This window comes from Schistocerca americana, chromosome 8 (assembly GCF_021461395.2).
Source record: "Schistocerca americana isolate TAMUIC-IGC-003095 chromosome 8, iqSchAmer2.1, whole genome shotgun sequence".
Lineage (NCBI taxonomy): Eukaryota > Metazoa > Arthropoda > Insecta > Orthoptera > Acrididae > Schistocerca > Schistocerca americana.
The window spans coordinates 373,296,198-373,322,097 of record NC_060126.1 but is presented as its reverse complement, the minus strand read 5'-3'; the positions used below and the strand labels follow the sequence as shown (position 1 = coordinate 373,322,097).

The following is a 25,900-nucleotide window of genomic DNA, read 5'->3' as shown; positions in this document are numbered from 1 at the left end:
ATTTTTGTGTTTTGTGAAGTCTGTGTAAAGGAAGCGTAAAAGCACAGGAGAAAACTATCTCGCTAATGACACCATTGGTTCCTTCCCGAGAACCGTTGTATTTGGAAAATTGATCTCTGGTACCTTGTTTTGTTCGCATGGAAGAATGATGGAGCACGACGCCCAGCCCAGAGGTCTGACTGAATGGATCTTACATTTATGATATGGAGCTAGCAGATTGCGAAAGAGCAAGTTATTCGAAATTGTCAGGAGCATAGATGTAAGAAACACGGTCTGATCAAAGCATCCGGGCATCCTATGTAATTCGGAATTGACCACTGAATGTCAGGAGAAGCGGACCCGCTGGTATAAAAGAAGGCGGGGAGTACTGAGTTGTTAGTAAAGAAGGAGTAACAACAGGAGAACTCTGCAACTTCGAACGTGGACTAGTTATTTCCTGTCACCTGAGTAACAAATATGTCAGGGATATTTCAGCCCGTCTAAGGCTACCCAAGTCGACTGCTGGTAATGTCACTGGGAAACGTGAGGGAATCCAGTGGAAGTATTTGGGTTTGGCAAATTCCCGGTGCATTTACCTGCCATCATGAATAGCGCCAACACTGAAATATAGAGGAGATGGCGTTACGGTATGGAGATGTTTTTCGTGGTTGGAGTGTTTAAGAAAATGCTAAATGTGGAAGGATATGGACACTTTTACGTCATTATGTACAGCGTGCAGTAGAGTAACAGTTCTAATTCGATGATTGTATGAGAATGACAATGCACACTGTCATAAAGCAGCATCCATAAGACAGTTGTTTGTTCCTGAAATGGAGAGGTCTGCCGAGAGCCCCGATCTAAATCTAGTGTAAGACATTTGGGATCAGTTAGAATGTGAACATTGAGTCAGACCGCAGCTTTCAACATCTCCACCTTCTCAGATTTCGGCTTCCCCCACAGACACTGAGACACCTCACTGATGGATTTCCCAGCATCGTTCAAGCCGTCTTGAAGGCAGTATGAACGTCCATTAACAACCGTCTGGCTACTTCCGATTAGTGTATATGGAAAGACGGGTAATAGTACAATATGTACAAGAACCAAGACGGAATAATAAGAATGCAAGGGCAAGAACGAAATACTCGGATTAAAAAGTGCGTTAGGCAGGGATATAGTCTTTCGATCTCCTGGTATTCAACCTATATATCGACGAAGCAATGACAGAAACAGAAAGAACATTGCGATTAGAATTCAGTGCGAATGGATATCCACAATATGATTCGATGATGCCTTTGTTATCCTCAGTGAAAGGGAGGAAGAGTTGCAGAACGCCTTCAAGGGAATGAACGATCTGATGAGCTCGCACTATCGACTGGGTATAAATTCAAGAATGACTAATGATTTTAGCGATAAACTTGACATAAGACTTGGTGTCTGCGAAGAGGGCGAAGTGAAGGATTCTTCCTGGCACCCAAGTAGCACACGATGGACGCAGCAAAGAGGACATAAAAAGCAGAGTGCATCCTTGGCCAAAAGACGCCTCTACCAAGGCTATCAGTAGTTCTGACGAAATGTCGTCTACTTCCGGGGCTTCGGTTTGACTTACGTCGTTTGGTGCTCTGACAAATTCCTCTCACGGTATCATATCTCCCATCCCACCTACATCTACGTTCTCTTCCGTTTCCATAACACTGCCTTCAAGTGCATTTCCTTGTATAGACCACCTACATTCTCGATCAACCTTTCAGTTTTCCCTTCTTTGCTTATGACTGGTTTTCCATCTGAGCTCCTGATATTCAAACAGCTGTTTTTTTCTTTTCTCCAAAGGCCTCTTTACTTTCCCCATAACAGCATTAATATAAATAGTAAATTGCAGCGGCTCTATAACACTCCCTTACGGAACTACCTAAATTATAAATACATGGCCCTCTGTATCTCATAGATGACGAGCGAGATCTCTATTTGCAGAACCCAAAGTGATTTTTATAGAGGAGATTTTCGTACTCCAGGACCGTCATAATGCGTGAGCATAAAACATGTTCCGTAATTCCGAAAATCTACCTGATCTTAGGCCAGTATCTCATTGACGCTTATATTAGGCCCTAACAATTCAAGTCCGACACGTGTTCTAGAATATTATCTTCGTTATTGTACTGGGATTTATTATTTATGATAATCATTTCCATAAACAATTGTCATTTCATAACATGAGTGAATAGCCTAGACAAATACTTCGTCGGTTTCGAAACCGTATGTGGGATTCAGAGACAATAAATAACCCTTTATATGTCTGAGAAGTATTGCCTACCGCTGCCCAAAATGAAGGTATAGCTTCGTGAAATATAACTCATGGTCGAAAGGTTATTTTTAATGTAGAACAGGACGCGCTTAATTCAAAAACGTACCTGTAGTGTTGTTAGCTCTTTGGAAATTACACCTGAAATAAGTGCTCCAGTTTTCCAAGAACCCTTGAACGAAGAAGTCAATATCTTCGTCACTCGTGTCCTCGGTTTCGTCGTTGCGCCTCACGTCGGGACTGCACAACACGTCTGGGACGTGTTCAAGGTGTATTCTGTCAATTTACAAAGAACAGATGTGAGCAGATAAACGTTCCGCAGACATCAAAAGTTCAATCTGCCATACCTTACACAGAAAATTAGAAAATAATACAAGAGCAGAAATTAAAGTGAAAATTTGCAATCAGATGTTGTCGTACGGTAATGATAGCTGGATAATAGCATGTCAAACGATTTCAATGCTAGAGAATGTAAAGATGAGATTTTTTAACTCAGATCTGTGATACAGAAAAAGTCTGGAAAGTAACTTAGGCTATGCGATTAAAAGCGAAAATAGCTTCCACAGGTAAAAAACTAGAAGTTTATAATGTGCCAGATATCACAGTCAAGTGAAAGAAAGATTTAGGAAGGCCAAAGAAAACACCGCCTACAGAACAGGCAACTACTACAAACTGTAAGAGCATGGGTATCATCTCCTGACAGTGGTGCTGTAGGAATACCATATGAATAAATAAAGTTAAAGAATTTTTGACCGCGCACGTGTACCAACTAACAGTGTTACAAATTGGAATTTGTCATACATTTTTATTTAGTGCTCTATATAGTCACCACGAAAAATCAGCACCTATCGTATCTTTAAATCAGTTTCAGTAGTCACTGCTCATAATGTGACTGTGCCTCATAGTTCTACAGTGAATGGCAAAATCCTGGAGCAAATCCACACAGTGGGTTCCAACGAAATGTTCATATTCAGATTTATGTTGAGTTAAGCGATCCATCTTTTAATTACTGTGTTTGTCAGGACAAAGAGTGTCAACACTTCTGCACCACGTCTGTTCGCCTACATTTAAAAATTTTGCTAACCTTCAGGACACACAGCGACCATAACGCTGCCACACTCATTCTCACAGCTTTTTTCAGTCACCACGTAAACAGCGCTACACTATCAGCGTTAATATATTATATTCTAGACCTGATGAGACAGAAAGATAAAAACACGCTGCGGCTCTACACACACTTTCAATAGCAGTACAGTAGTTAAGTATTCCAGACTCAACAACATACTTTTGATGAGAAATTGAGAGATAATCTATAGGACTGTAAAAGTATCTTTCAGAAGCACACTCTGTCAAGTTTTGATGTTAGCGGTTCGTTCATTCCTGGTGTAGATATCCAAATTTTCTGTTCGCATATACAGAATGAGTTAAAAGAATATATTCTAGCATAAGTGTGAAGTTCAAGAACAACTGTTAGTACACTTGGTATCTACTTAAAAAAAACTTTGTGTTTTGCATTACGGCAGGTCTTGTCATGGGGGAAGCCTCGTCAGAGAGGTGCACCGCATGAGCGTCTAGGGAAGTGATTCCAGTGGTGGTTTCCCGTTGCCTTCCACTGATGAAGATGAAATTATAATGAGGACAACACAACACCCAGTCTCTGAGCGGAGAAAATCTCCGACCCATCCGGGAATCGAAACCGAGCCCCTTGGCGCGACAGACTGCCGCACTGACCACTCAGCTATCGGGGCGGACTGGTATCTACAAACGGGGAAAAAAGTGTTGGATTAAGACATCTGTCCCACCCCTAAAATCCCGATGACATTTTACCTTTTGGGATTGGTGTGCCAATAGGAAGGGAATGGTCTAGAAGAAAAATTGAAGTGGACCGATTTTAGTGCTTAATCAGCTCTGAGACTCATACGTGACAGAGATTACGACATTCGTGTGTATCAGTTGCCGTGCAGTAGAGTAGAACGAACAGAATCCTGTAAAATATTCAGTATATTTTTAGAAAAGAAGAAAAGTGAGTAGAACGTTGTACGATAATCCCAGAAAATATTTTACCACACCTATGTTCTGAGAAACACGCGTACGGACATATACCTCCAACACCTATGGCGCCACTTTTCTGTTTTTAGATTGTGCAAAACCCCAACGCACAGAAAAAATATTGTCATATAAAGAAATTCCCCCCCCCCCCCCCCCCCCCCAAGAACCATGGACCTTGCCGTTGATGGGGAGGCTTGCGTGCCTCAGCGATACAGATAGCCGCAATGTAGGTGCAACCACAACGGAGGGGTATCTGTTGAATGGCCAGACAAACGTGTGGTTCCTGAAGAGGGGCAGCAACCTTTTCAGTAGGTGCTAGGGCAACAGTCTGGATGATTGACTGATCTGGCCTTGTAACAATAACCAAAACGGCCTTGCTGTGCTGGTGCTGCGAACGGCTGAAAGCAAGGGGAAACTACGGCCGTAATTTTTCCCGAGGACATGCAGCTTTACTGTATGATTAAATGATGATGGCGTCCTCTTGGGTAAAATATTCCGGAGGTAAAATAGTCCCCCATTCGGATCTCCGGGCGGGGACTACTCAAGAGGACGTCGTTATCAGGAGAAAGAAAACTGGCGTTCTACGGATCGGAGCGTGGAATGTCAGATCCCTTAATCGGGCAGGTAGGTTAGAAAATTTAAAAAGGGAAATGGATAGGTTGAAGTTAGATATAGTGGGAATTAGTGAAGTTCGTTGGCAGGAGGAACAAGACTTCTGGTCAGGTGACTACAGGGTTATAAACACAAAATCAAATAGGGGTAATGCAGGAGTAGGTTTAATAATGAATACGATAATAGGAATGCGGGTAAGCTACTACAAACAGCATAGTGAACGCATTTTTGTGGCCAATATAGATACGAAGCCCACACCTACTACAGTAGTACAAGTTTATATGCCAACTAGCTCTGCAGATGACGAAGAAATTGAAGAAATGTATGATGAAATAAAAGAAATTATTCAGATTGTGAAGGGAGACGAAAATTTAATAGTCATGGGTGACTGGAATTCGAGTGTAGGAAAAGGGAGAGAAGGAAACATAGTAGGTGAATATGGACTGGGGCTAAGAAATGAAAGAGGAAGCCGCCTGGTAGAATTTTGCACAGAGCATAACATAATCATAACTAACACTTGGTTAAAGAATCATGAAAGAAGGTTGTATACATGGAAGAACCCTGGAGATACTAATAGGTATCAGATAGATTATATAATGGTAAGACAGAGATTTAGGAACCAGGTTTTAAATTGTAAGACATTTCCAGGGGCAGATGTGGACTCTGACCACAATCTATTGGTTATGACCTGTAGACTAAAACTGAAGAAACTGCAAAAAGGTGGGAATTTAAGGAGATGGGACCTGGATAAACTGACTAAACCAGAGGTTGTACAGAGCTTCAGGGAGAGCATAAGGGAACAATTGACAGGAATGGGGGAAAGAAATACAGTAGAAGAAGAATGGGTAGCTTTGAGGGACGAGGTAGCGAAGGCAGCAGAGGATCAAGTAGGTAAAAAGACGAGGGCTAGTAGAAATCCTTGGGTAACAGAAGAAATATTGAATTTAATTGATGAAAGGAGAAAATATAAAAATGCAGTAAATGAAGCAGACAAAAAGGAATAAAAACGTCTCAAAAATGAGATCGACAGGAAGTGCAAAACGGCTAAGCAGGGATGGCTAGAGGACAAATGTAAGGATGTAGAGGCCTATCTCACTAGGGGTAAGATAGATACTGCCTACAGGAAAATTTAGACTTCAAGAAGAATATAATAATTCCAATCCCAAAGAAAGCAGGTGTTGACATATGTGAAAATTACCGAACTATCAGTTTAATAAGTCACAGCTGCAAAATATTAACACGAATTCTTTACAGACGAATGGAAAAACTAGTAGAAGCCAACCTCGGGGAAGATCAGTATGGATTCCGTAGAAACACTGGAACACGTGAGGCAATACTGACCTTACGACTTATCTTAGAAGAAAGATTAAGGAAAGGCAAACCTACGTTTCTAGCATTTGTAGACTTAGAGAAAGCTTTTGACAGTGTTGACTGGTATACTCTCTTTCAAATTCTAAAGGTGGCAGGGGTAAAATACAGGGAGCGAAAGGCTGTTTACAATTTGTACAGAAACCAGATGGCAGTTATAAGAGTCGAGGGACATGAAAGGGAAGCAGTGGTTGGGAATGGAGTAAGATAGGGTTGTAGCCTCTCCCCGATGTTGTTCAATCTGTATATTGAGCAAGCAGTAAAGGAAACAAACGAAAAATTCGGAGTAGGTTTTAAAATTCATGGAGAAGAAATATAAACTTTGAGGTTCGCCTATGACATTGTAATTCTGTCAGAGACAGCAAAGGACTTGGAAGAGCAATTGAATGGAATGGACAGTGTCTTGAAAGGAGGATATAAGATGAACATCAACAAAAACAAAACAAGGATAATGGAATGTAGTCTAATTAAGTCGGGTGATGCTGAGGGAATTAGATTAGAAAATGAGGCACATAAAGTAGTAAAGGAGTTTTGCTATTTGGGGAGCAAAATAACTGATGATGGTCGAAGTAGAGAGGATATAAAATCTAGACTGGCAATGGCAAGGAAAGCGTTTCTGAAGAAGAGAAATTTGTTAACAATTTGATAAGTGTCAGGAAGTCATTTCTGAAAGTATTCGTATGGAGTGTAGCCATGTATGGAAGTGAAATATGGACGATAAATAGTTTGGGCAAGAAGAGAATAGAAGCTTTCGAAATGTGGTGCTATAGAAGAATGCTGAGGATTAGATGGGTAGATCACATAACTAATGAGGAGGTATTGAATAGAATTGGGGAGGAGTTTGTGGCACAACTTGACGAGAAGAAGGAACCGGTTGGTAGGACATGTTCTGAGGCATCAAGGTATCACAAATTTAGCATTGGAGGGCAGCAGGAGGGTAAAAATCGTAGAGACAGACCAATAGATGACTACATTAAGCAGATTCAGAAGTATGTAGGTTGCAGTAGGTACTGGGAGATGAAAAAGCTTGCACAGGATAGAGTAGCATGGAGAGCTGCATCAAACCAGTCTCAGGACTGAAGACCACAACAACAACAAATAAAGCAATTCTGCCAGCAAACTGGATACAAACAATGAGATGATAATCTTAGAAAAATTTGTTCTTAACTGCCGGATTAGACTCTCCCTGAGGGGGAGTGTTTACAGCGACAAGAAGAATCATTACGTCAAACGAAATCACAAATGAATACAAGGGTGAACAAATGTGGACAAGAGTAACCGCTCTCAGTAGTCATATGTTCCTGCCCACCATCAGATTCACACCAATCAGTCATACGGTCGTTAAAAGATAGCCAAAACTAGATAGCAAGGTAAAACCACAACCATATGGTGCTATAGTAGACGCGACGAAGAAATACGTCTGGCAGCTGGCAGTGCTGTTGCCAGCTTTCATTTCCGGAAAATAAATTGTCCCAGGCGAAATAACAGTTTTCTCTAGAATTGTGCCAAACCTGAGGCACTGCTACAGGGAATTATTCAAAATAGCGCTACATGACTGGTTGAGAGAGGCGCGTGAAGCACTCGCTACAAGCCCACCGCAGCTGTCAGGGATGAAATTCGCCAACTCTGCTATTCTAGATGATGACCTTAACCTGCTCAGCATCGACTGGGGGAACTACGACTACCCTCAACCATGCACTGTACAGTGGCTTATTTGTACAGCATATACGTAAGTGGAGATACGTCTGAAGTTAGTGGTGGTTGAATCGTTCGGGAGAATGGGAGGGTCGAGTGGTGGCTGCAATGGAAGTTTTAAGTTACATTAATAATACCGTGAACTTATAAAATATTTTCCTTTATAGCTTTCATTCCCCTCGATTACTTTTGCGGTTACTTGTTTCCTTTGATTTTGCTCTTTGGATAGACTAGATTTCCTTTCCAGCTTAACACATGATTAGTCTTCCTAAACAACTGGATAATAAGACGACTGGATAATTAGAGAAAGTATGTGTAAACGCCGCCGTTCTCAGCCGCAAATGTCTTTATTTTAAATGAAACAAAGTGATAGTTAACCTCTTTATCTTCCTGTTCACATTTGCATACGACCTTTTATACGCGAAACTTAGTATAAGTCAAGATCTAAGGGCAAATATTAAAAATACTGAAACTGCACAAGTTCGTTACTTATGACAGACCTTAACCTAAAGATGGTGCACGATATAAACAATACTAGTCATGGAGCGCCCTTAGTAGACACAGTAAGAATAAGGCAAGGGAGTTTTTGGCGCCTGTGGAAATGTACACACGTTTTTCCTCCGACCCATTCGTGGAGAGAATGGAAAAGATGGTGGATGATATTGTGTGTGTGTGTGTGTGTGTGTGTGTGTGTGTGTGTGTGTGTGTGATAATGTTGGCATAGTCCACCATTCATCGTACAGCGGCATGAATCGCATATGTATCTAGAACACAACGACAATAGCGGACGAACGGTGTACACAAATTCCTTTCCATGTGTGTAGGAAGAGACTGAAGCCATTGTGTGTAAAAACGCATCAGACGCGAACCCTGCAGTGAAACCAGGATACTGCCAAAACAATCGGGTTTTCTAGATGTTTCAATGAAAACACGAGTAATTTGACGTTTATGTCGAACCGAGGCGGCAGTTGCGTAATATCCCGTTCCGGACAGTACTCATGGTCGGGCCGTGTTTCCTGCAAGATGGAGTTACGTCAGCCTCGGATGAGGACCCGCAGCCGGTGCTCTCGGAAAAGATGTTTCCAGCGGACGTCTGCGGGATGTGTGGTTTGTGGTCTGTCTAGAGAGCAACTAGATGGGACATGAGTCCAACTTAGTTCATAATCGCTACAGATGCAACCTCGTAGTTCATTACTGGACACCAACGATTCGTTTACAATATACGTTCGCATACCGAAATGTGCTAAGCACTTACAACCGATATCAGATTAGCCATCTCGGATGGTCCTCACTGTTACCTGACTTTTAATGTGTTTATTCAAACCAGTTACTGTGTATTTCTGGACGGCTCGATTATTCTCACTAAAATTCACAGTACTCATACGGCTAAAAAATTAAGCATACGCCATAAACAATGAAACTTTCGCTCTGCAGCAAACGATGCGCTGTTAACAGACTCCGTAACATATTTAGACTGAGTGTTGGATCCCGACTTGAACCCACTCCCTACTGACAATGAAACTTATTATTTTTATCAAACAATAAGGAAGGATCTTGCGTAGGATGTGTCGAACCTAAATCACGTTACAACTGCAAATGATTATAGACTTCTATACGCAGAGTGTGACCCTGTTTGATGAGAAACCGATGCACAGTGAACCAGACTCCTGACCTCTATGCAACACAGATCGAACAGGCATTCGCACAGCCAGAATCAACGCGTTCACGTCCAAGTAAGAGGCGGAAAATTCGAAGTGTTGTGCCACCTACAATATCCGCAACTATGTCCACTAGAGGGTTTTCAAATAAAGGATAATATCCGCAACTATGTCCACTGCAGAGTTTTCAAATAAAGGATATAAAACTTCAACCCGACGTCACTTTTACCTTGACGTCACAAATACATTTAAACCGTTGCGCTGCAGACCTGCTACATGACGGCTCAGATGACTTGTGTGCCCACCCTCTTTGCGGCGAGCGACGCTGTTAAGCGACACCTAGCGCCATACGCTAAGTCATGCGTACATGGATTGTTACGTGAAATATGTTTGTTGTGACTCACTCTGCCAGCCCTCTCATTGTCTACATTCATGTCAAGAAACAGGAGTCGATGTACAGGGGCTAAGGGCTTCACTATTAGAATCAGAATTTAAGACAGCTTTGGAAGACCCAAGACTAAATAATGAAGAAGGGATAGGCAATATTCCATCAGAATTTCTAAAATCATTGGGGGAAGTGGCAACAAAATGTCTATTCACTTTGATGCGTAGAATGCATGAGTTTGGCGATAATCCATCTGACCTGCGAAAAAACATTACGCACAGAATACCAAAGATTGCAAGCGCTGACAAATGAGGGAATTATCGCACAATCAGCTTAACAGCTCATGCATCCTAGATGCTGACAACATTAAGCAACTGAAATCACTCAATAGAGGAGAGTCCACTGGACCTGACGGGATACCAATTCGATTCTACACAGAGTACGCGAAAGAACTTGCCCCCCTTCTAACAACGGTGTACCGAAAATCTCTTGAGGAACGGAAGGTTCCAAATGATTGGAAAAGAGCACAGGTAGTTCCAGTTCTCAAGAAGGGTCGTCGAGCAGATGCGCAAAACTATAGGCCTATATCTCTGACATCGATCTGTTGTAGAATTTTAGAACATGTTTTTTGCTCGCGTATCATGTCATTTCTGGAAACCCGGAATCTACTCTGTAGGAATCAACATGGATTCCCGAAACAGCGATCGTGTGAGACGCAACTCGCTTTATTTGTTCATGAGACCCAGAAAATATTAGATACACGCTCCCAGGTAGAGGCCATTTTCTTTGACTTCCGGAAGGCATTCGATACAGTTCCGCACTGTCGCCTGATAAACAAAGTAAGAGCTTACGGAATATCAGACCAACTGTGTGGCTGGATTGAAGAGTTTTTAGCAAACAGAATACAGCATGTTGTTCTCAATGGAGAGACGTCTACAGACGTTAAAGTAACCTCTGATGTGCCACAGGGGAGTGTTATGGGACCATTGCTTTTCACAATATATATAAATGACCTAAAAGATAGTGTCGGAAGTTCCATGCGGCTTTTCGCGGATGATGCTGTAGTATACAGAGAAGTTACAACATTAGAAAATTGCAGCGAAATGCAGGAAGATCTGCAGCGGATAGGCACTTGGTGCAGGGAGTGGCAACTGACCTTTAACATGGACAAATGTAATTTATTGCAATGTATTGCGAATTCACAGAAAGAAGGATCCTTTATCGTATGATTATATGATAGCGCCCCCCCCCCCCCCCCCTGAACCGTGGACCTTGCCGTTGGTGGGGAGGCTTGCGTGCCTCAGCGATACAGATGGCCGTACCGTAGGTGCAACCACAACGGATGGGTATCTATTAAGAGTCCAGACAAATGTGTGGTTCCTGAAGAGGGGCAGCAGACTTTTCAGTAGTTGCAGGGGCAACAGTCTGGATGATTGACTGATCTGGCCTTGTAACAATAACCAAAACGGCCTTGCTGTGCTGGTACTGCGAACGGCTGAAAGCAAGGGGAAACTACAGCCGTAATTTTTCCCGAGGGCATGCAGCTTTACTGTATGATTAAATGATGATGGCGTCCTCTTGCGTAAAATATTACGGAGGTAAAATAGTCCCCCATTCGGATCTCCGGGCAGAGACTACTCAAGAGGACGTTGTTATCAGGAGAAAGAAAACTGGCATTCTACGGATCGGAGCGTGGAATGTCTGATCCCTTAATCAAGCAGGCAGGTTAGAAAATTTAAAAAGGGAAATGGATAGGTTAAAGTTAGATACAGTCGTAATTAGTGAAGTTCGGTGGCAGGAGGAACAAGATTTTGGTCAGGTGAATGCAGGGTTATAAATACAAAATCAAATAGAGGTAATGCAGGAGTAGGTTTAATAATGAATAAAAAAATAGGCATGCGGGTAAGCTACTACAAACAGCATAGTGAACGCATTATTGTGGCCAAGATAGACACGAAACCCACACCTACTACAGTAGTACAAGTTTATATGCCAACTAGCTCTGCAGATGATGAAGAAATTGATGAAATGTATGATGAGATAAAAGAAATTATTCAGATAGTGAAGGGAGACGAAAATTTAATAGTCGTGGGTGACTGGAATTCGAGTGTAGGAAAAGAGAGAGAAGGAAACATAGTAGATGAATATGGATGGGGGCTAAGAAATGAAAGAGGAAGCCGTCTGGTAGAATTTTGCACAGAGCATAACTTAATCATAGCTAACACTTGGTTCAAGAATCATAAAAGAAGGTTGTATACATGGAAGAATCCCGGAGATACTAAAAGGTATCAGATATATTATACAATGGTAAGACAGAGATTTACGAACTAGGTTTTAAATTGTAACACATTTCCATGGGCAGATGTGGACTCTGACCACAATCTATTGGTTATGAACTGCAGATTAAAATTGAAGAAACTGCAAAAAGATGGGAATTTAAGGAGATGGGACCTGGATAAACTGACTGAACCAGAGGTTGTACAGAGTTTCAGGGAGAGCATAAGGGAACAATTGACAGCAGTGGGGGAAAGAAGTACAGTAGAAGAAGAATGGGTAGCTCTGAGGGATGAAGTAGTGAAGGCAGCAGAGGATCAAGTAGGCAAAAAGACGAGGGCTAATAGAAATCCTTGGGTAACAGAAGAAATATTGAATTTAATTGATGAAAGGAGAAAATATAAAAATGCAGTAAATGAAGCAGCAAAAAGGAATACAAACGTCTCAAAAATGAGATCGACAGGTAGTGCAAAATGGCTAAGCAGCGATGGCTAGAGGACAAATGTAAGTATGTAGAGGCTTATCTCACTAGGGGTAAGATAGATACTGCCTACAGGAAAATTAAAGAGACCTTTGGAGAAAAGAAAACCACTTGTATGAATATCAAGAGCTCAAATGGAAACCCAGTTCTAACCAAAGAAGGGAAAGCAGAAAGATGGAAGGAGTATAAAAATGGTTCAAATGGCTCTGAGCACTATTTAACATCAGTCCCCTAGAACTTAGAACTACTTAAACCTAACTAACCTAAGGACATCACACACATACATGACCGAGGCAGGATTCGAACCTGTGACCGTATCAGCTGCGCGGTTCCGGACTGAAGCGCCTAGAACCGCTAGACCACCGCGGCCGGCGAAGGAGTATATAGAGTGTCTATAAAAGGGCGATGTACTTGAGGACAATACTATAGAAATGGAAGAGAATGTAGATGACGATACTGCGTGAAGAGTTTGACAGAGCGCTGAAAGACCTGAGTCGAAACAAGGCCCCGGGAGTAGACAACATTCCATTAGAACTACTGATGGTCTTGGGAGAGCCAGTCCTGACAAAACTCTACCATCTGGTGAGGAAGATGTATGAGACAGGCGAAGTACACTCAGACTTCAAGAAGAATATAATAATTCCAATCCCAAAGAAAGCAGGTGTTGACAGATGTGAAAATTACCGAACTATCAGTTTAATAAGTCGCAGCTGCAAAATACTAACACGAATTCATTACAGAGGAATGGAAAAACTGGTAGAAGCCGACATTGGGGTAAATCAGTTTGGATTCCGTAGAAATATTGGAACACGTGAGCCAATTCTGACCTTACGACTTATCTTAGAAGAAAGATTAAGGAAAGGCAAACCTACGTTTCTAGCATTTGTAGACTTAGAGAAAGCTTTTGACAATGTTAACTGGAATACTCTCTTCCAAATTCTAAAAGTGGCAGGGGCAAAATACAGGGAGCGAAAGGCTATTTACAATTTGTACAGAAACCAGATGGCAATTATAAGAGTTGAGGGGCATGAAAGGGAAGCAGCGGTTGGAAAGGGAGTGAGACAGAGTTTTAGTCTCTCCCCCAATGTTATTCAATCTTTATATTGAGCCAGCAGTAAAGGAAACAAAAGAAAAATTCGGAATAGGTATTAAAATCCATGGAGCAGAAATAAAAACTTTGAGGTTCGCCGATGATATTGTAATTCTGTCAGAGACAGCAAAGGACTTGGAAGAGCAGTTGAACGGAATGGACTGTGTCTTGAAAGGAGGATATATGATGAACATCAACAAAGGCAAAACGAGGATAATGGTATGTAGTCGAATTAAGTCGGGTGATGCTGAGGGAATTAGATTAGGAAATGAGACACTTAAAGTAGTAAAGGAGTTATACTATTTGGGGAGCAAAATATCTGATGATGGTCGAGGTAGAGAAGATATAAAATGTAGACTGGCAATGGCAAGGAAAGCGTTTCTGAAGAAGAGAAATTTTTTAACATCGAGTATAGATTTAAGTGTCAGGAAGTCGTTTCTGAAAGTATTTGTATGGAGTGTAACCATGTATGGAAGTGAAACATGGACGATAAATAGTTTGGACAGGAAGAGAATATAAGCTTTCGAAATGTGGTGCTACTGAAGAATGCTGAAGATTAGATGGGTAGATCACATAACTAATGAGGAGGTATTGAATAGAATTGGGGAGGAGTTTGTGGCACAACTTGACGAGAAGAAGGAACCGGTTGGTAGGACATGTTCTGAGGCATCAAGGAATCACAAATTTAGCATTGGAGGGCAGCTGGAGGGTAAAAATCGTAGAGAGAGACCAAGAGATGACTACATTAAGCAGATTCAGAAGTATGAAGGTTGCAGTAGGTACTGGGAGATGAAGAAACTTGCACAGGATAGAGTAGCAGGGAGAGCTGCATCAAACCAGTCTCAGGACTGAAGACCACAACAACAACAACATATGATAGCGAAACAAACACTGGTAGCTGTAACTTCTGTAAAATATCTGGGAGTATGCGTACGGAATGATTTGAACTGGAATGATCATACAAAATTATTTATTTGTAAGGCGGGTGCCAGGTTGAGTTTCATTGGGAGAGTCCTTAGAAAATGTAGTCCATCAACAAAGGAGGTGGCATACAAAACACTCGTTCGACCTACACTTGAGTATTGCTCATCAGTGTGGAATCCGTAGCAGGTCGGGTTGACAGAGGAGATAGAGAAGATCGAAAGAAGAGCGGCGCGTTTCGTCACAGGGTTATTTGGTAAGCGTGATAGCGTTACGGAGATGTTTAGCAAACTCAAGTGGCAGACTTTGCAAGAGAGGCGCTCTGCATCGCGGTGTAGCTTGCTGTCCATGTCTCGAGAGGGTGCGTTTCTGGATGAGCTAGCGAATATATTGCTTCCCCCTACTTATACCTCCCGAGGAGATCACAAATGTAAAATTAGAGAGATTCAAGCGCACACGGAGGCTTTCCGGCAGTCGTTCTTCCCGCGAACCATACGCGACTGGAGCAGGAAAGCGAGGTAATGACAGTGGCACGTAAAGTGCCGTCCGCCACACACCGTTGAGTGGCTTGCGGAGTATAAATGTAGATGTAGGTGTAGAATAAAATTCAGAAGAATGGAAAAGATCAATTTGGCTTTAAGGAAGGTAAAGGCGCCAGAGAGGCAGTTCTGACGATGCGGTTGATAATGGAAATAAGGCTACAGAAAAATCAAGACACGTTCACAGGATCCGTCGAGCTGGAAAAAGCATTTGATAATGTCAAACGGTGTAAGATGCTTGAAATTCTGAGAAAAATAGGGGTAAGCTGTAGGTAAAGACGCGTAACACATAGTACGTTCAAGAACCAAGAGGGAATAATAAAAGAGACAGACCAAGGACGAAGCACACAAATGTATGCTATGTAAGATAGGGATGTAGTCTTTTCGCCCCTTCTGTATATAGCGAAGAAGCAATGACGGAAATAAAAGAAAGGTTCAAGAGGGGGAAAAAATATGAGGTGAAAGATTATCAGTGACAAGTTTCATTGAAGCTCTTGCTGTTCTCAGTGAAAGTGAACAAGAATTAAAGGCTCTGCTCAATGGAATGAACAGTCTAACGAATGCAGAATATGGATTGAGAGTGAACTGAAAAAAAGACGAAGGTAATGAGAAGTAGTAGAAATAAGAACAGCGAGAAACTTAACATCAGAACTGGTGGTCACAAAGTAGATAAATTAAGGAGTTCTGCTAACCAGGCAGCAAAATAACCCATGATCGACGGAGCAACGAGGACATGAAAAGCAGGGTAGCACTGGCGAAAAGGGCATTCCTGGCCAAGAGAACTCTGCTAACATCATACAATTTGAGGAAGAAACTTCTGAGAATGTACGTTTGGGGTACAGCATTGTATGGTAGTGAAACGTGGATAGTGGGAAAACGGAACGGAAGAGAGCCAAAACATTTGAGATGTGGTTCTAAGGAAAGAAATAAGGATATTCTCAGCAGAATCGTCGAGGAAAGGAATGCGAGTATATAGAAAACACTAACAAGATGGTAGGACGTCTGTTAAGGCATCACAGGATAGCTTCCATAGTACTAGAGGGTGCTATAATGCGGTAAAAACTGCAGTGGGATACAGAGGTTGGAATACATTCAGCAAATATTTGAGGACATAGGTTGCAAGTGCAACTCTGAGATAAAGAGGTTGACACAGAGGGGAATTCATGGTGGGCCTCATCAAACCAGTCAGAAGACTGATGAGTCAAAAAACAAAAAGGAGAAAAAAAAATCTATATATGCTTGGTTGAGTGTAAATGTGTACAACGCTTTTGAAGACTGCCATAAATTTATTTTAATATTTAATCTCCTTACAGCTTCGTTAGAGTCCATCTGATGCGGGCAGTCAGTCACACTAAGTCAAGACTAGCCTTACAATCCTGCACACTTCAGTAGGAGAGAACGAGTAGGAAGCTATCGCAAGAGCATCGTTTTCAGATTCGTCATACTCGCGATACTACGGCGGGAAGGAAGGCAGCTATTATACACTACTGGCCATTAAAATTGCTACACCAAGAACAAATGCAGATGATAAACGGGTATTCATTGGGCAAATATATTATACTAGAACTGACATGTGATTACATTTTCACGCAATTTGGGTGCATAGATCCTGAGAAATCAGTACCCATAACAACCACCTCTGGCCGTAATAACGGCCTTGAAAGGCCTGCGCATTGAGTCAAACACAGCTTGGATGGCGTGTACAGGTACCGCTGCCCATGCAGCTTCAACACGATACCACAGTTCATCAAGAGTAATGACTGGCGTATTGTGACGAGGCAGTTACTCGGCCGCCGTTGACCAGACTTTTCAGTTGGTGAGAGATCTCGAGAACGTGCTGGCCAGGGCAGCGGTCGAACATTTTCTGTATCCACAAAGGCCCGTACAGGACCTGCAACATGCGGTCGTGCATTATCCTGCTGAAATGTAGGGTTTCGCAGGGATCGAATGAAGGGTAGAGCCACGGGTCGTAACACATCTAAAATGTAACGTCCACTGTTCAAAGTGCCGTCGATGAGAACAAGAGGTGACCGAGACGTGTAACCACCACACCTCATACCATCACGCCGGGTGATACGCCAGTATGACGATGACGAATACTCGCTTCCAATGTGCGTTCTCCACGATGTCGCCAAACACGTATGCGACAATCATGATGGTGTAAAGAGAACCTGGATTCATCCGAAAAAATGACGTTTTGCCATTCGTGCACCCAGGTTCGTCGTTGAGTACGCCATCGTAGGCGCTCCTGTCTGTGATGCAGCGTCAAGTATAACCGCAGCCACGGTCTCCGAGCTGATAGTCCATACTGCTGCAAACGTCGTCGAACTGTTCGTGCAGATGGTTGTTGTCCTGCAAATGTCCCCATCTGTTGACTCAGGAATCGAGACGTGGCTGCACGATCCGTTAGAGCCATGCGGATAAGATGCCTGTCATCTCGACTGCTAGTAATACGAGGTCATTGGGATCCAGCACGGCGTTCCGTATTACCCTTCTGAACCCACCGATTCCATATTCTGCTAACAGTTATTGGATCTCGACCAACGCTAGTAGCAATGTCGCGGTACGATAAACCGCAATTGCGATAGGCTACAATCCGACCTTTATCAAAGTCGGAAACGTGATGGTACGCATTTCTCCTCCTTACACGAGGCATCACAACAACGTTTCACCAGGCAACGCCGGTCAACTGCTGTTTGTGTATGAGAAATCGGTTGGAAACTTTCCAAATGTCAGCACGTTGCAGGTGTCGCCACCGGCGCCAACCTAGTGTGAATGCTCTGAAAAGCTAATCATTTGCATATCACAGCATCTTCTTCCTGTCGGTTAAATTTCGCGTCTGTAACACGTCATCTTCGTGGTGTAGCAATTTTAATGGTCAGTAGTGTAGGACAGACGTAAGAGCGGCGCCTCGATTTCAAATGCATGCAACCCGCAACAGGAATGTCGTAATCGTTCCGTTTGTGGTGTCTAGTTCACAGGAGCAACAATACATACCTGATGGCCAGAGCGCCGCCGGTGGGCTGCGGGAAGCGTGGGCGGTAGGCGTCGTGTGGCGGGGGCGGCGACTGCACCAGCAGGCACCAGGCGGCGTGGTGGGGGGCGCGCCCGGCCACCACTACCAGGTCGAAGAGCGACGCCAGCAGCCGGGGGCGCGGCACGCACCGCACCTCCGGCGCCGACACCTCCACCATCATGCCGCCGCGGCGCAGGGAGCGCGCGCTGTACAACAAACATTACGTAAACTTAATCTACATTTTTCGATTCATTAACCTATTTCCAGCATGTGTTAAGTATGCTTCCCACCATTTTCATTGTTTTACGTTCGCACTAAAACCTCTTAGCACTTCGGATCTTACTAGACATCTAGACACTGATTTCGTTACCTCCTGCAGGAAACGCACTGGTTGATACTTGGCATGTAGTACAAGGTCACTGGAATAGATACTCACTCTACTGTTCGTGAAAATTGCAACATCGAGAAGGACACGTGTAATTACAATTAATGATGAGCGTCAGTGACCATTGATGATAGTCAGTGACCGTGAGAATTCTGTAGCGCGTGAAGTTGCCATATGCTGCAATCAGGGTGTTGACATGGAATCGAGGCTCGTCTATGCTGCTGGGGAATACACTGCCATGTGGTTTGTAGGTGCATTCACAAAATATCGACATTGTTTGCAGGAAGGCCAGAACAAACAAGTTGCCGACCAAATGGTTCAAAAGGCTCTGAGCACTATGGGACTCAACTGCTGAGGTCATTAGTCCCCTAGAACTTAGAACTAGTTAAACCTAACTAACCTAAGGACATCACAAACATCCATGCCCGAGGCAGGATTCGAACCTGCGACTGTAGCGGTCTTGCGGTTCCAGACTGCAGCGTCTTTAAGCGCACGGCCACTTCGGGCGGCTCAAGTTGCCGACCGAACGTATCCCAGACATGGTCGATGTGTGACACGCCAGGTGAATTTGCAGGCTAGGGAAGCAGTGTCACCCATAATTCTACGAAGATGGCTTAGAACAGGGGTCTCCAAACTACGGCCCGCGGGCCGAAACCGGCCCGCGAGAGCCGGCAAACCGGCCCGCGTTAGCTGGCCGGACATCCTCGGTATCCGGCCCGCCAAATATTTGAGGTGGTACCTATACTGCCAACAATTGAGTTTCGAGGTCTATCGCGACCAATACACCGCGACATTGGCTCTGCTACTCGCTACCAGACTGCATAACTAATCTTATTGTTGCGCCGCTTGAAATAACAATGCGTTGACTTGCTCTACCTCTGTTACGTCTTGCAGTAATAGTGTTGCTAACAATGATTTTGAGATTTCGTTAACTTTGCAGGACGGTTTCGTGAAGAATGTGCAGTGACATACTTTTTTGTCGGTGAAATTCCCCAGAATAAAATACGCCAGAATTTCGGTCAGGTACGTCCACCAATCAAAATTATGTAATTAAATAAAAATCGTAGTTCGTTTCAGTGCTAGCTAGTCCCACAACCTTAGATTTTTGCGATTTCATCTTTTCTTTAGCCTTACATTACGTTGATCATGGAGTGCTAGGGTGCTTTAATCCCACTAAGTAGATCTTGGCCCTTATGACTTCGCGGACTAAAAAGTTTGGAAATCCCTGGCTTAGAAAAATGGTTCAGATGGCTCTGAGCACTATGGGACTTAACATCTGAGGTCATCAGTCCCTTAGAACTTAGAACTACTTAAGCCTAACTAACCTATGGGCATCACACACATCCATGCCCGAGACAGGATTCGAACCTGCGACCGTAGCGGCCGCGCGGTTCCAGACTGAAGCACCTAAAACTGCTCGGCCGCACCGGCCGGCGAGATGGCTTACACCTTGTTACCACACGTGGCTGGGCATTGCCCTGCTGAAATATAGCATGTGGAGATTCCTTGCTCTGTAACATTCCCGAAGCAACAGTTGGTACTCATATTTTCATCAGTATAAGTGAGGCGACACTGCATGCTATAGCCAATGACGCTCCAAATCATCACACTTGACGTTTGCCAGTTATGCCGCTCAACAATACAGTCTGTCCAACTACATTCACCACTACAGCATCTAACATGTATACGGCCATCACTGTAGCAAAAACTGAAACAGGACTCGTCCAAAAACGCTACATTATCCCATTCAGAACACCAGTAACAGCTTTCACGTTCACAGTGCAATCTGAGGACTTTCTGGTCCGAACGAACACTGAGTCGCAAAAGTGTACAACTTTGCCTCCGCCGTTTGCCGATAGGTGGCGACAACGGTAAATAGCGGTCGAAAGAAACATATCGCAGACACCAGGCAGTTAGCTTGGACCTCGGTCAACATAACCTCATTCAAACATTAGTCGATTTGTGTCTGCATCATAAAACTGTTGTTGATTGAAAATGTCAATTTACGAGCCTAATTCTCGTCATTTGCGGGAGGTGTTACTGTTTTGTTTTAGTATGAAGAAAACAGCGGCCGCGCCTCATCAAATGCTCTCAAGTACGTATGGTAAGGACGCTATTAGTGAAAGAACGTGACGTGAGTGGTCTCAACGCTTCAAAAACAGTGATTTTAACGTCGTAGACCGGCATAGTGGTGGAAGAGAGAATGTTTTCGAAGATGCAGAATTGAAGATATTGCTGAGTGAAGACTCGCGTCAAACTCAAAAGAATTGGCACGCTTAGTGAGAGTGACACAGCAAGCCATTTCAAAACGCCTCAAGGCTATGGGCATGATCCAGAAAGAAGGAACTTGGGTCCCGTGAGAGCTGAAACCAAGAGACGTTGAACGGCGTTTGTATGTTTGTGAACAGTTGCTTCAGAGGCAAAAACGGAAGGGATTTCTGCATCGCATTGTGACCAGGGACGAAAAATGGGTTCATTACGATAACCCTCAACGCAAAAAATCATGGGGATATCCCGGCCATGCTTCTACGTCGACGGCCAAACCGAATGTTCACGGCTCCAAGATCATGCTCTGCATTTGGTGGGAGCAGCTCGGAGTCGTGTACTATGAGGTGTTAAAACCATGTGAAAGAATCACAGGGACTCGTTATCGAACGCAATTAATGTCTTTGATCAGAGCTTTAAAAGAGAAACGACCGCAATACAGCAGGAGGCACGATAAAGTGATTTTGCAGCACGACAACGCTATACGTTTCAAAAGAGGCCAAAAAGTACTTGGAAACGCTAAAATGGGAGGTCCTACCCCACCCGCCGTATTCTCTAGACATTGTTCAAAAATGGCTCTGAGCACTATGGGACTTAACATCTGAGGTCATCAGTCCACCAGAACTTAGAACTACTTAAAAATAACTAACCTAAGGACATCACACACATCCATGCCCGAGTCAGGATTCGAACCTGCGGCCGTAGCAGTCGCGCGGTTCCAGAATGATGCGCCTAGAACCGCTCGGCCACAACGGCCGGCCTCTAGACATTGTTCCCTCTGACTATCACCTGTCTGGGTCAATGGCGCATGGCCTGGCTGAACAACACTTCCGATCTCATGAAGAAGTCACAAATTGGATCGATTGGTGGATCGCTTCAAAAGATGAACAATATTTTCGACGCGGGATTCGTACACTGCCCGAAAGATGGGAGAAAGTAGTGGCCAGCGATGGAAAATACTTTGAATGATACATGTGTAACCAATTTGTTTCGTTAAAGCCTAAAATGTTGGGGAAAAACGTCGGAAGCAAAGTTGTACCCTTGTAATTCTGGACGACACAGGCACTGCAATATCGGTTTCTGTTTTCTGGTTTCTGATCAATGGAAGCCGATGCAATGGTACGCACATACCCAGTGCAGCCCTCGGCAGAGAGCCTCGAACCGCCGTCGCAGACATGTCCACACCCGATGCAGTGCACAAATGTCGAGCCAACAGTGTAGCAGAAGCTGTTTTGTTCGTTGCAGCTATGCGGAGAAAATCACACTCATCCTGCGCTGTGGTCACAGTGAGTGGTCCAGTACCCCCTAGCCACTGAGTGAAACCTTCTCTCATCCAGTGCTTCCACACCTGCATCGCTGTCACTGCAGCGCGCCCAGAGCGAGCCGCAAAGTCATCGTATGAGAAACCTCTTTTAACGTAGACAAATCGTTCTGCCCCGTTCGAACTCACTCACATGCTGCTATTGGGTCCTTTGATGTCGACAAGGCATACTGACACGTTTCCACTACGTTCGGCGGCTCTGCACCGAATGAGCATGGAATGTTGTTGTTGTTGTTGTTGTTGTTGTTGTGGTCTTCAGTCCAGAGACTGGTTTGATGCAGCTCTCCATGCTGCTCTATCCTGTGCAAGCTTCTTCATCTCCCAGTACCTACTGCAATCTACATCATTCTGAATCTGTTTTGTGTATTCATCTCTTCGTCTCCCTCTACGATTTTTACCCTCCACGCTGCCCTCCAAAACTAAACTGCTGATCCCTTGATGCCTCAGGATATGTCCTACCAACCGCTCCCTTCTTCTAGTCAAATTATTCCACAAATTTCTCTTCTCCCCAATTCTATGCAATACCTCGTCATTAGTTATGTGATCTACCCATCTAATCTTCAGCGTTCTTCCGTAGCACCAAAGGAATAACTCGGACTTTACCATACAATGCACGGTATTTACGTTTTCAGTGATTTTTTGTTTTATGGACATTAGGCTATGGTTCAAGGCATATTTCTCTGTTAAACATTTCGTTAGTAAGAAGATATCATACTGCCACTGTTGTTCAACCTTCTCCTTCTGAAAGCATTTCCAGAAAATCTTACGGCGACTGTGAGTACTTTAGCTGCCACGAGAGACAGAGTCTTCATCGCAAGTTGTAGCAGTTTTCTCCGACTTTGCCTGGCGTTCTCTGAGAACCAGAGAAATGGAAACCTCCGACCGCCAACTCATCCTGTAATTAACCCATTTTCTCCTTACAGCAGCCACGAAGGAAACATATTTTATATACAGTAATTTTTTTTTCACAGGCTTGTATATTAGACAAGTAAAATTTTTTTTAAATCTATGCATCTAGGCAAAAAATCAAAAGAGAGTTTAAACGCAGTGCCTGTCTTATCTGAGTCAAAGTCAAAGGTCAAGTTAGATGCCGTACCTAGCCACTAGCAATGTTGAACCGGCTAAAGATGTCGGACAGTTGCTCCGAGGAAATATTGTGGAATTTGCACAACGTGATCCGGCGACAAACCCGTGAAGACTATTTACAACACATCCGCCGGGGAAGCTTGAAGAGTCACAAGTTGTATCTCTTCTACGCCTCGAATTACGTCTACATGCAAACTTACCTGACTCCAATAGTTATTTCTTACCTCCAACAATTGCAAAATAAGCAAGATGCTTTTTTTTTTCACAGCAAAGATCGTTGTCGTCTCAACAAAGAGCATTGTCGTCCCAATTACGGTAGCACATCATCTTTGGTACTGGCAGCCGGAATATTACAATTCGTAGAGACACTGCACTGATTCGTGCGATTATCCTCTGCAGCTTTAACAAATTTCAGCATCTGTGTGGTACCACTCAACCTGAATGGGCATATAATAAACAATAAGAGAACACTTCCGGATTCAGCGATAGTGAGTGCCATCAAGAATTTTCCCACACCATCAAACAATGAGCAGTTAAAATCTTTCATGGTAATGACGATCTTCTTTGGCCGAATTTTAAACAAACAGCTGAAGAATGCAGAGCCCTTACACCAGATTCTACAAAAAAAAAAAAAAAAAAAAAAAACGTACTGTGGAGGTGAACAAATGACTGAAGTTGCATTTCAGCTCATCAAAGACACTGTTGCGGATGCAGAATTGTTACACGACCCAGATATGACTTCGGAGTTTGGTTTTAAGACTGATTCATCGAGGGTTGGTTTATTTTGCTGTTTGTTTCAAATAAAGGACATCAATAATCAGCCAACGGTGTGTCCCATAGCTTACGCAAGTCGCGTGTTATCATGTTGCGAGCGCTCCTACATAATCATGAAATTGGAAGCTTTGGCGGTTGTGTGGGCGTTTCGAAAATTCCACCATAACTTGTCTGGAGCGCGCACTACCGTGTACTACGATCATCAAGCTCTCATATTCTTGCAACAATGCAAACTACTTCACGCTGGACCTTGGCTTTACAAGAATATAATTTCTGAGTTGTATACGTAATGAGACAACAAACCAGATCGCAGGTGCTTTATCTAGACTACCTTAAGGTTTGGAGAACATTACCACTGTGGAAGATGAGGAGAAGCAATATAGGATCTTGCTGAGGAAAGATTTGGAATCCAGGAGATACTATTTGTACATGTCTAGTAAACTGTCATCCAGCAACGAAATGATCATTGGTCTATAATTTTGAATTTTAAGTGTTTGTCAAGTAATTCTAGCAAGTCAACAAAATTTCATTACTGACAACGTTTACATTTTGCCTTACATAAGCGCAACGGACATTTTAGCATCTGCAGAAAAAGAACAACAGTAACATTCAGATGTAATCGAAGATAAATGTAGAATGTCTTTGAAGAAGTTTGGCTACCCGTACAATGGTGGGTATGTCTTACTTCTTGGTACACTCGTCTTATCACTTGAAAGCAGATGGTGTCTCTTCATACATACGAACGCCACTGTAACAGTACTGACACGGAACAATGTGCTATTATCAATAATTAGTCCTGTCAACGAAAGAAAATTAGAGGAAAATCGTGTAGCCAAAAATTTTTGCCCAGTGTTAGGAGGGAGTGAACTGAACAGTATACTAAAACTCCTGACCAGCGGGGCGCGAATGTAGGAGAGGGAGTGGGTTAAAAGTCATTTTTATGTTTTCTGGAATAACTCGAAAACCACGGCTTCTAGCAAAAATATTTCCCCGTAAAAAATGAAACTACATGAAATTTCCTACGAAAAGGGTCCTGTTCACTTTTTCCCTAGGAATAATAGTTTTCGTGTTCATCAAATATAAAAATCGCAGATTATTAAAGCATTTGCTGAGCAGTTCTGTTATGTGAATAGACAAAATAACTTCATTGAGCTCCTGTTTATGTAGTGGATTTATTTTCAGTTTCAGAAAAATGCATGAACACAACCGGCGACCTATCGTGCTTCTACCTCACACTAGTCCTCCCCCCCCCCCCCCCACCCACCCCCCTCCGACCTGGTATACCCTCAGAACTCAGTTTATCCCTTAACATGATTCTACTGGTCTTAGATGTGGTACACACATTTAATATTTGTTTTTAACCCACTTCATTAATTTTACACCATCGCCTGAACGCAGAAATTGTTAGTGCTAGAGAAAAAATAAATGAGACATTTCTTGAGCGAAATTTAAAATAGTTTTAATTTAGTACTGGGAAACATTTTCGTTAGAAGCCCCGGTTTTCGAATTATTCGAGAAAAGCATTAAAAAGTCACCTTCAGATTCATTCCACCCCAATGCTCACACCCCACCAGCCACGAATTTTAGAATGTTCTTCAGGACCCTACCTCCCAGAACTGTGCAAAAAATTGCGACTATGCAATTTTCGGCATTAGTCAACCAGTTTTGGTCTTCATTGATTGGGCTGGCTTGACAGTTGCGAAAAA

General features: G+C 43.2%; 1 protein-coding gene across 1 annotated transcript in view; it reads right to left on the bottom strand.

The window, feature by feature from the left end:
* LOC124544939 overlaps positions 1-25,900 on the bottom strand; it is a 76,045-nt gene that overhangs the window by 34,221 nt on the left and 15,924 nt on the right. The window contains exons 3-4 of the mRNA XM_047123686.1: positions 18,345-18,569; positions 2,385-2,551 (exon numbers count right to left, since the gene is read on the bottom strand). Of these exons, the coding sequence (XP_046979642.1) occupies positions 2,385-2,551; positions 18,345-18,569 (392 nt within the window). The remainder of the gene's footprint in view (positions 1-2,384; positions 2,552-18,344; positions 18,570-25,900) is intronic.